Below are 12,273 nucleotides of genomic sequence, written 5' to 3' on the forward strand. Positions count from 1 at the left end.
ATTAGGAGAACTGAATGATGTCAGTCCAGACTGACAAGCTTCATGTTCATCACTCAAAAGGAAGAATTATTGGTAGGGCTGCAACTAATGATTATTTTCATTATCGATTAATCGTTTGGTCTATGAAATGTTAGAAAATAGTGAAACATGTCCATCACAGTTTCTTAGGGTGGTGTCTTTTAATGTCTTGTTTTATCAGTCCAAAACCCAAAGATACTAAGTTTAATATTGATTTAATATGATATGGTACCGCATGTCTTAAAGTCTATCATCTCCAGCTCTTTTCCTTACCTACCGACCCCCTTATGAATCTGTATTTTAAGCAATGGGAGCACAGTCTCGTTTCCCAGAGCACTGAGTGAAGATCCCATGGATTGAACCGTTGCCGCTCTGTGTTCACTTGGCTGTGTCTGCTCGGTGAGTGAAGAGGAGTGGGAGAGGGAGGGGAGAAAGAGCAGAGCAGCAGCGGGCAAGCCACCAGCCCTGAAACCCAGAAATATTGGCGAACTTAAGCTTGCGAAACGAAAGAATAATGTACTTTTACGACATGCGAGTTTGCACAGACCGACCGGGATTTCGGTGATAAGGCTGGGTCGCCCGTGGACTCTTATCCGGGACGGCTGGAAACTCAAGAGGAAAGAAAAACAACAACACTGGAAAAAGACGGGGGTTTCACACAACAGTGACAATAAAACAACACTCCCCGACAAGTGGTCTGCCTTGTGCCGAGGGTGAACTAAATAACAGGAACTATTGGTGAATTGATATTCAAATTTGTAACATTGTACGTGTTAATTTCAACATAGTGCTTCTGTGTGAACTTCAAACTCAGGAAACAATGAAGACATAGCGAGCAAGAACTCATCAAGTGTCTCCAAGCTGCTAGCCATCCCGCTAGCGTTAGCTTGGCTATCTTGTAGCGTAGCGAATGCGAGGTGAAGCTAACGCCCGCTAGTGCGGCCAAGTGAGCGAAGTTAGCTCGTCGGCTAACGATAGCTGGCTAGCTTAACGCGGTCTGGGAAACTTTTGGTGTTGTTTCTGCCGCAGAGCCCAAACACTGAAGGAGTTTTGTAAGAACAGAGGGGAAGGGCAGGTTCCCTTCTGGACTTCCGCCCTCTATATATTGTCCTAATATGATGGCTACGGAGGTCAGCAGTGAGGATACGGGCTTGGTCACGACGGGGACAGGGGTGGCAGGCGGAGGAGGCCCGGACACGGCCCCTTTCCCCTACTATCCCAAGCCGAGCAGAGTGCGAGCCACTGATTTGGGACAAGGACCACCGCCAACCCTCCGCCAGCATTCAAACCCCTTTCCGGACTCACTTCCCGACACGAGTGCGACCTACCCGATGTCTAGTGGGGATGTGACCGGACCAGCGCTTCCCGCAACAGGGAGTGGCGGAGCAGTAGGTGGACATTCAGTTTTACAAGGACCAAGTTCAGGGATCGTGGGCGGCATTTGCTATTCTCCCACTTCGGAGGGTCCAGCTAGTCGGGTTTCACCCACATCAACAGGCCCGGATGGACCCCCTGACTTCCCCCCACTGCCTCCGCCACCTCCTCCCCCTCCAGGTTGCGGGGTGCCCGGTGGCACTGTGGATGAAAGCGACATGCAGGATGGACCGGAATACGAGGAAGAAGAGGTGGTGTTCCCCCTTTCTGCACCTCCTACGAACCAGTAAGTACACTACCTGTACAAATCACATCTCGGTCATTGATACCTAGAAATCAACATTTTCTAGCATCCTGTACTTCTTGTTGTGTAGACTTCCTTCCTGCTGTCATGCACGTGAGGTCTGGATTTGACTTCGTGTTGACTCCTCCAGGTGTAATACTGTCTCGTGCTACTCACAGCTATATCACCAGTTATGATCTACATCTGTGAAGCCAACTGCACACAGTATTGATGATTGTGTGCATGAGCCTTAACATGAAAATAAATGCATTGACGGAAAGCATGCCAAATTTTTAACAGTATTACCATGAAGGAAAAGTTAGAGGAGGCAGCTACAGTGCACTGGTTTGATGAAGAGTTGCAGGTGACGAGGGTTTACTTTCCTCTGAGTGAGGTCAGTGTCTGTCATCTAGGTAAACAACAACTTTAAATGTGCCTTTCCTGTTGTAAGAGTGTACAGAGTTCACTTGGGTTAAGGTGCTCGGAACACCTACATCTATAGGATGTCCTGCCCAGTCCATACAATACTTATAGTCTTTACTGACCAAATGCTTGATTTAGTTTGATTTACCAGCAATTATCCCTTTACATTTGTAATATGGAGTAAGTTAATCAACTCATTTCTGGCTGAATTGTAACTGGTACAGTGTCACACTACATATGTTAAATGCATCATATACATTGTATTTTAGAATTGCAGCTCTGATTATAGGTATTTTTTATGAATTTGTCATGCATGCACAAAATCACATGTCCAAAAGTGCGCGTGTGTGTGTGCTGGTGTTGTAATAACCTAAATACGGCCCTCCCATTTATTTCAGTTTCATTAGAGAAGTGTTGAGTGTTGTCATTTCTGGCCCCTCACATACTGTAAGATATGGAAGTGACTGGACCTGGAGTGTGGATTCAGCTCTTCTTTTAGGAGCCACCCTTTATCTCCCTGTCACAATACAGAGGGAGGCTCGGACTGGTACTGAACCCCTAAATGCAACAGCAATTGAATCCAATGTCTCACACATAGTACCACTGTGGAAGTAGTTGTTCTGCCACGGCTGACTTCTTCATGCGTCTGCTCTTGATTTCCAGTTGATCAACTTGCAGGGTTGCCAGTGAGGCCGTGGAACAGTTGTCCCTTGTGCATGGATGGCATTGATTTTCTTTGGTCTTGCTTTGTTTCACAATGAGAGTCTTGTAGTCAAATAGTTATCTGCCACATCCACTAACACACAACTTCACATGCTGGTGAGAGTCAAAACGATTGTTCTCACACTCTCACTCTTGCCTATTCTGAGATGCTTTGACTCAACCGAGTTGTGCAAGGCTCATACGCAACACCGTCTTCTCCTCTCTATTGGTGCTGTGGTTTTGTTGAATTGCTTGTAGTGGTGAAGAATCCACCGGAAAGCTGGACCGCATTGTTTTTTTTTTTGTTTCTATTTATTATCAGTCTGTAATTTCCCAACATGTGTGTTGGGAAGTGTATGATGGTGTTCATCAAAGGCCTTCAAGGATGTCAATCTGTAAAAGGATCGTGACAAAAAAAACGTATGCTCTTACAATTTACTACCATGTTCTTTCTTTCTGGCTTCATTGTCGCACTTGATAACTAGTTTACTATTATCAGAGATTTGGACGCACCAAAACATCTGGTTTAAAAAACATTGTGCTCAGTTGCTGCATGTATGTGTACAGTTTGTGTGTGCTCATCATGAGAACACCTGCCATTGGTAACATGAGCGAGGCCAGACACGGGCTCTCCTAAGAGCATACAGCCTTCATTCATCCTCTTGTGTGGCAGTGGAGGCTTCTGGAGAGCAGAGGAGTTATAAGGTGCTGCCATCGCCTTGTGATGATGACCCAGTTAAGACGAGGGTCTGTCCCTCATTCAGGATTTGTCACTGATCCACTGTGATAGACGGGGGCTGATATGTGGACCCCCTGCGAGATTACTGTCTCATCCAGTGGTGCTGTCTTACAGACGATGCCTAATGTAATGTACAGGGATTCAGGCAAAGGCGTAATAGTCATGGACATAGCTCCTAGCTTTGGCCTGGAGGCAATATAGTGAATCTCATGGCATAAAATGAACTTCCCTTGAGTCACATTATGTATGTGAACATCCAATCTATGTCTAATACAAGAAATACATACATTTGTTGTTGTTGCGGTGGACTTTTTCTTTCATTGTGCCTATAATAGCATATGCCAGTGGCAGCAATGGGTGTTATATTCACAGCTGACTACCCAGAATGATTCTGAATTCCACCCAGTCCTTTCAGCAGTGTTGCAGGCTGCGTAATCTGGCTCCAAGACTGCTCTTGTATTCCTTTTGAGTTATGTTAGCAGCCTGCAAAGTACCTATTGGAGGAGTGATGGTGGAAAACTTCCACACCGTTGGAAGCGGTCCCACTGTGTGTTGCACAGTGACGGTGAAAGCTAAACTTGGCAGTGCGGTAGAGTGAATGTGTTTGCGAGAGCGAGAGAAAGACAAATGGCAGTCACAATCATTCACTCCTCTGTGCAACAGTCATTCATTCATAAACAATGGCCGCGGCAATGCCATAGGAATTTCACACGGATGATAGTTTAACGAAGAGGCAAGAGTGAAGACGTCAGGCGGGCCGAACAGAGTGCGTTCCTGCTGCCATTAGAAACCTGCGGCCCAGCGCATGAGCTTAAACAAACCGAACGTTGGGAAATGAGTTGTTGATTTTGAGTTTCCATGAAGATTAGTGAGGATTTTAAAATTATAAAGGATTCCCCAAGGAGGTGGTGGTAGGATGAAGGAGAAAAACAGGGGAAAGGAAGGATGGATTTGAAGAACAGTGGCTGTGTGAATGAGTTAAGCACTTGGCTGTGGAAATGTCTCTCTAACCGCAGTGTTAATTGAGTAGCCACACTACCTAATTGCTCTTTGTTTAGGGAGGCAGAGACAGTGGAGTTCTGAAACGGCACGAGGATCATGTCGCGTAGCTTAACAAGGATGTTCCCTGGTGGAGATTGTTCCCACTAGCCAAAAAATGTTACAATACTTTCATAACAAAGCATGGTGTTATGAATGGAATTGGCCCAGCCATTACACCGGTTTGATGACTGGTGAGCCCAGCAATTAGTATTAAGCCTGTAATTTCCTGTTATACATTTTTGAAATTACTCCGGGCTGAACAAGTTACACTGCAGCTTATATGGAACTGTGTTTGCATCGTGTCACACAACTGGCCCCCCCCCCCCCCCGTACAGCAAAGGATGCACATGCTTAGGGTTGTTTTACTAGACCCCATTGATTGGAATACCAGTCCCTCTGTAATGTCTTTACTGTGGGTTGATAATCCAAAGCCTATGGTTTCCATGCATTTTCAATGTGTTACGCAACGTCCTGTCATGCCCTTCTAATACCCACACTGCCCTGCCTTTTCTCTCCTACATCCTGTTTTCAAGACTTCTGAGCCACTCATTGTGGCCTTAACAGGATCTTCCAACGCATTTGAGTTGTTTGTTAATACCCAGGATTTTGTGTTTGAATGACTCCACGTTATTTGGGCCTGCTTGAATAATAAGTTGGCTTCTTTGCATAGAAAATGTTACAGTGCCAGGTTAATGTTAAGTACCATAGTACAACAGGCAGGACGTCCTGCGCAACAAGTATAATAAAGGCTTTTCTTGTCATTGCTTTGTTACTTTGTACGCAAGAGCAGCCACACAACTTAAAGCTATTGTTGCACATTTCCATTTGATTGAGATGCACTATCTGACTGTTACTCCACATTCAGTTCAACAAGAATCGATGGCTTAGGGTGCTTTCACACCGAACCTGTTTGGTTAGTTAAAAACAAACTCTGGTCGGTTGTCCCGGTTAGTACGGTTTGTTTAGGCTGGTGTGATAGCTGTCAATCAAACGCTGGTGCGAACCAAACAACCCAACCAAGATGGTCTGATAAGGTCGAGCTTCCAAGTGGACTCTGGTGTGGTTTGTTTATCGTGTGAAAGCAAACAAACAAAGCACAATGTTTTATGATAGCAGCTATGTGACGTGAGCAAGATTTCAAAAGCTCAACCGCTAATAAATCCATCTGCTGATTGTGAAAGCAGTTGAGGAAGGGATCTCATTGATCTGCATTTAAGGCCTGTATATGAGCACGTCGGCGTGGGTATTTCCCTCATTAATAGGCCGGTTACAGCTGTGCTTGTATCTGACTCTCTGTTCTTTGTCATTTCATTAGCTCCATTAAAAAGCATGTGACAGCTATCCCACAGATCCCCGCCTCATCCACGCGTCTGTGCGCTTCCCGGTGTTCCTGGTGTGCGTTCGCACCACTTATCTGGGAGTGTGCAAAGGGGATTTAGTACAGTCCTGTCTCCACTATTATTCATCATCACATGCAGTCAATTTTCAGTCTAATAATACTAATATTGCTTATAGTGGTGCAACGCATCATAAAACTCTCGGTTCGGATGAGATCATAGTTCAGATCGGCACAAAAGAGAAAAGGGAGCTCCCTGGTCACGTTTATGTAAATGATGTATTGCTGCTTAGAGCTCATGTAAACAGTTCCCAATTCATCTGTAATATCTATTTTTATTGTTGTGAAAAGATCTTCTTCAAACAAATGTCCTGATTTGCATATTTTATCGAATATTGACAATACCGATCGTTAGTAAATCTTTATTTCACACTGTGATGGTTAATGTTAAACTGTGTAATTAATCCGGGGTCCACAAGAGTACCGAACCACGAGGGGGGATCCGTACGGATCACGGATCGACGATGGTATAAATGTACATAAATATACACGTTAGAAGCAAAAGCATTTTAGTGCTGCATTCATTCTGTCAGTTACCAGAATTAGATTTCCCCACGTGGGTCCTGATGATGCAGGACGACCATCACCAAAACGGTCCAATCAACGAGTTACCTGTCAGTCTGTTTAACTTTGTTTACTCCTCTTGGTTTGTTTGTAAAATGGCCGTGTGAACAGGACCAGAAATATAATGCAACAATGTCTAATTTTTCTGTTTGTTCCGGACTAAATGTCTACAGGTGTGAAAGCATCCTTAAATCTGCAGGAAGAGAGTATTCTTAACTGGACGCTCCCGCTTTTAGGAATCTAAAGCACAGGGAATATAGTATGGGTAGATGACAGTGAAGCCCATTATCACTGATGTAATGACGTTATTTCGGGGACGCTGAATCACAGCACGAAAGCCGAGATGTCTGCTTTGGTCTCCGTGTGTCTGGCCGTGCATTAACATGACGACGGTTTGTTAGCGTTCAGGCCGAGCAAGGCGGATGATGCATGGACAGGCCTTTCCAATCTCTCCATCTGTACATGTTAAGTCTGCCCCTGTGTGCTGGCATTCTCCGGCCCCGGCTGAGGTAACAAGCTGCCGCAGTCTATTATGTGCAAAGTGAAAGAAAAACAATTCACAGCTGCTGTCAGGCCTCCGCGGCTCTCCACCGTTTTCCATTGTGGAAACTTGAGCCCACAAATATGAGTAAATGGTTAAGGGATCACAATTTACATTGCTGGTTGGTTAGTGCTTAAACCCATACTGTATTTACATTAATAGCTCTGGCGTTCATTGACTAAAAGAATGCTTAGTGTGGAGTTGAAACCGGTTTGAAGGTGTTGAGGGTGAGCGAGGATCAGGTCGATGTGTGTTTAATCTTTAAGCGTAGTTGAAGCCAGGTGTATATAAAGCACTCTCTAAGGTCAGAAGGTTGTGTGATCTGTTTCCACTGATGCCCGTGATGTGTTTGAGTGATCATGAATACGTATTCATACAGTAAGATGCCACTCCCTACGCTTGCTGTCCCACTGCTTCAAAAACCAATAGGCAGCATGCTCATGACGCGTGGCTTTATGAGAGAGAAAGCAGGGAGGGTAAGAGAGAGAGAACGCCACAGCAGGAGGAAGTTGGCGCAAAGACAACAGGACTATTTTGCCTCAGCTTCTGAAAGATCACTTTAATCAGAAGTAGAATCTAACGGATAACGGAACCAGACACGGTCTTCTAATCATCCTCAAATGCATGTGTATCTCCGTGTCCTCCTGTGCGTCTCACCTCCGTGGATGTTGCTCATTGACACCAGTGACGAGAGATGACTGTATCAGGGCGGCAGCGGGGTCGCATCACCATGCCCTGTACGGATTTAGAGCTACCGTTGCTCTGCTTTCCACGTCGGAGCTTCCAGTTTTTGCCAGGACAGCAGCAGTATGAGAGGAGCGGGTGCAACTTGTGAGACCACAGGACACAGGAGGGAGATGCAGCAGAGGGCGAACTCGGCGTAAGTGGGGCATCCAATCACCCCGCAACTCCAACCGTACCTCCCCAACAAGGGGCGGGCAGAAAGAGTGGGAAAACTCCTGCTTATCAACTGTTTTTTATTTTAGACTCAAATTCTACTGTAGTTAATAATGCTGTAATTTAAAAGGGAAGTGTGTGTGAGTGTGTGGTTTATTAATTTAATATTATGGAGAGGACTTTATTCTACGTGAGATCTGTGAGCCAACTGTGAACATCTGACATTTCAGTTGTGATATCACAGGAAATCTGTGATTGATATTTTTGTGTTTTGCTTGTAAAAGTGTTAACAGGATAGTCAAACACTGATAATGGCACAATGTGCCTCATTTGTCTAATAATATAGTTCACAGATCTGACACTCGTGAGTCAGGAAAGTTACATGTGTAACTACATGGTAATAGGTGAGACTAATTGAGTACAGTGGCTGTGTTTAAAAATGTCAGCGCAGCGTTTACATGGCATTAAATTTGTGTGTAGAAAACATTTTGTACTCGATCCCCCCCCCCCCCCCCCCTCCTTTAAAAAGCCAGCTGCTCCACTGAGCTGCATTGCTAATGTACTGTATTGCAACGTTTCATTCATGTTGATACTGATGAGGGCTGACAGGACGTCTATGGAGATGTTTGAGTACAGCTGCTCAATCGAGACAGAAGACGATGAAGAGAAGAGACGTGCGCGGAAGCAAAAGAGTTCATAAAAGAGCTTAATGACTGACAGACAGACAGCATGTGGTAACAAAGCTGTACATAAAGTAGATGGGCACAAATAGTCGACTCTTTGTTCACCTGAAATCTTAATGTTGGAGGACTTCGTGTCCTTTTCAAACCTTCGCTTGTAATTGCTTAAACATCTGCACTATTTTTGGCAAGGATTCCACCCTGGGATGACACACTCTGCCCCAGAGAATTGATATATTTTTATTCTATTTCTATATATTGTCAGTAATTGTCTTATTCCATTTGTAAGTCATTAGTAATTCCTCCTATCAGCAGCATACAAAATACTTAAGCGGGCAGTCTTCCAGTGGTGTCTAAAACACCCGTATCAGGAGTTTGATGCACATCGACTTTATTGATATTGCCACATTTATATTGCTGTACAAATATCTGTTTTGCCTGTTTATACATTTAACTGTTTCCTATTTAATTAAAACATCAATTACAGACATGCATGATATGCTCACATACAGCACAAATACTACAAGTTGTGTTCAATTCTATTTCTAGAATAAAACAACCTGATTACAGAATTGTAGAATTAAAAAAGTATTACTACTTTATAAATGTGGGAATAGCGCTTCTCTCTTTCTGCAAACCATTTAATTTGGTCATCTTTGTGCAGTTTCTCTCAGACATTGTAGTTTTGATTCTTTTAACTTAAATAGCTCTAATTCCAGTTGTAAGAATGAAACTGAACTCTACACTCTCTGTGTTTTCTGTGGCTTCATGGTGCCACATGTTGTTCTTTCCAACTCCAAAGCTATAAACTGTGGGAGAACCACAGGGAGGGTTTAAGTGGCTCAACACTACAGGCGTAATCTACAAATAGTACGTCACTCGTGTCTTATCAGAGCTCTTGTGATGCAATGTCTTTTCAAGGCATCCAGCCTTAAAATGTAGCCAGAAGGATTGTATACACAATAACTCATGCTGCAGTGCTTGCTGGAGCCTAAGCTCTATGTTGGCGTCTTGCCCAAGCTCACTAGGCTCGGACATGTTAAATTTCAGCAGCGCAAAGTAATATTGTTCTTGACAGCACAACACAATTAGCTGAACCATGCACACAAGATACAACATACTAACTACTTTGCTCCTAGAAAGCATTGCCTTTGGCACTTGTCTCCTAACGGAGTGACTAATTGGGTGTCTTGTGTGAAAGCGAGGTTGAGGATGTGAGCATAGGAGTGAAGGATGACGCTGTCGGTGACTCCTCCTGCTCACTCACTGCAGCACTTTGAAACATACGTTGGTGTGGTGTCATTAAAGGGTATTTGTGACTTGGTTAGTATGGAAAATGCAGTACGTTGCCAATGCATGTGAGGTACCTCAATTGCTTGCATTAATATCAATGTATCAATTTGTTTTAGTTGACTGCGCAAACTGGTTGAAGTCCTTTCCCTGAGTTGAGTGTTTTATAGAGGAGAGAACCAGCTCGTCACTGCTGCTCGCTGTTCATGTTCTGACATGACGAGACATTCCTCAAGCTGATAGCGGCACTGAATCCCATCACCGCTGGCACGGCGCATGCTTATAGTCGTAACACCCGTCCTGCCTACTCACCATCATGAACAGTGTAATTACAAAATGTCATATTATAGATCATATATAAAACTGCAGTAAACTTGAACGAAGTAGCTTTTTCCAAATGTATAGGTGTGATGTAAGGTGCTAAGAAAAATAAGTTAAAACACCATGTTTTAATGTGATTCTTCCCTGAAGGTTAGGACATTAGAGGTGTCTGTGTTAGATGTATGGTCAATTAAATCAACCAGGCTATGAAATACTTTGTTAAACAAATACAGCAAAGCCAGCCTCGTCCAGCATGTAACCCAGTGGAAAGTTTGTTTGTCCTGAATATGGATCATCAATACTGGATTAAAACACCGGTTTATGCAGTTTACGCACCTGCTTGGTTCAACATCCCAGTGAATGACATAAACAGGTCTTCATTTTCCTGTGTATTTGAGGCATATAGTGCGAGCCAGATTCAGTAATTAAAGGATGCTAACAAGCTGTTAATTGTTGCATGTCTGCCCAAAGGAAGAGCTATAACGGTGAAGTATGGTCGGCGAAGTTGTGGTTTGGTATTCAAGATGACTTCAAGATTAGTGGCAGTTGGAGTTAGTATCCCAAATGTGTTTTCTTTGCCTTTAATGTATAATGGTTGATATGTTGTGGTGGTTGCACGAACTACTTCAATGTTATTACACTGTAAGTGTGGTAATTGTAACCTAGCTGGTTTGGTTTGTAGGAGGGTGTTCCTCGCTCTTCTTCCTTTTCCATTTCCCTGTTCACTTCTCCATCGGTGTTATTTCCCAGCTTTCCTTTAAGGGCTGCTTGGCTCTACTCTCCAACTGCTCTCAATCGCCCTCTTCAATGCTCTTCTCACCTCAGCCCCTCCCCCCCTAAAGCCCCTTCACAGACCCTTAACTCCTCCTCTTCAGCACACCTTCTCCAGCTTCCTCCATGAAAGAAGACTTGAGCTGGTTTTCTTTACAAGTAGGGACCTTTACTTAGCTCAGCCAGATGGGAGTCCTTCAGGTCCCCTGTGAAAAGAGCTACTGCAACACCTAATTCATCTCCTCACCGCCGGATGGTGTTTTTCCAGTTCGAAAGGCTCCAGTGGCCTAAATTTGGAAAAGCGTGTTAATTTTTTACCCCTGCTGTCAAGGCCCAGTCAAGTTCAGCCTCACCTGCTAAAACTTTAACCAGTGTTGTTCCTGGGGCTTCTGTTTTATTCATGAAGCAGCAGAATTTAATGGTGCGCTGGAAACTAAAAAATAAAAGCTTTTGGACTTCCATTTATTAAAGAATACATGACCCGCTCATTCTGTCTGGGTCGTACTCTCGTGAAAGTAGGTACGAAAATGTATTTGAGCTTCATTTCTATTTTTTTTTTTTTTTATTGGGTTTAATTATTGCCCTCACCAAGAACTCCAGAATTGTTCTGAAAATGAAAAGAAGCTCTCTGCTCTCAAGGTTTAAGTGGAAATGTATATAATAATAACTTTATTTAAATGTCTTGATATCTAAGACATCAGATAACCGGATGAAAGTGCTGATTCAAGTTTTGCGATTTTGAAATATTTAGATTTGTTATTGCGACCATACATCTTTTATTTCTTGAAACTGGACTGTGAAGAACTCAAAATACTCGTCTTGTTCTATAAAGAAAGATGTGTGATCTGTGACCTGTTATTCTCTTGAACGCATTATGTTTCTGTGATTAACTTGCCTTACTTGGTGTCTGGATTCTGTTGGCCTTTCAAAACAATAAATCTCGTCTTTATTGTATTATTTTTATCTCAGCAGGTTGTCGGTTGTATTGCCACAATTCTTGTATTAGTTTGAAGTGTTGTCTTTGATTTTTACTCTGACAAATTTAACATTTAACTGAAATGAAGTGTAGTGTATTGGAATAAATATTGTTATATTATGATGTGGATTTTCCATCAATCAAGCAGTTTGATTCATGGTCTACGTACTTCTAAACAGAAATATGTACGTCCGTGCTAAACAGACTTGCATCTCAATACAGTTTGAGCTAACGCACCATCTGCCCCCCCCCCCCCC

At 43.4% G+C, this 12,273-nt stretch overlaps 1 protein-coding gene across 3 annotated transcripts in view; it reads left to right on the top strand.

Moving 5' to 3' along the window:
• The first annotated feature begins 390 nt into the window (after positions 1–390).
• The window catches only part of LOC116384440 (ras GTPase-activating protein 1), a 26,201-nt gene continuing 14,318 nt past the window's right edge, over positions 391–12,273 (top strand). The window contains exon 1 of one of the 3 annotated variants that reach the window (XM_031849092.1): positions 391–1,678. In XM_031849092.1, the coding sequence (XP_031704952.1) occupies positions 1,134–1,678 (545 nt within the window). In that variant the 5' untranslated portion in view covers positions 391–1,133. Of the gene's footprint in view, positions 1,679–4,919; positions 7,962–12,273 lie in introns of those variants that run through there. The other 2 variants (XM_031849093.1, XM_031849094.1) reach the window with 2 other exon arrangements.

The sequence above is a fragment of the Anarrhichthys ocellatus genome, unplaced genomic scaffold (assembly GCF_004355925.1).
Source record: "Anarrhichthys ocellatus isolate YVR2014 unplaced genomic scaffold, GSC_Weel_1.0 scaffold9, whole genome shotgun sequence".
NCBI classification, from domain to species: Eukaryota; Metazoa; Chordata; class Actinopteri; order Perciformes; family Anarhichadidae; genus Anarrhichthys; species Anarrhichthys ocellatus.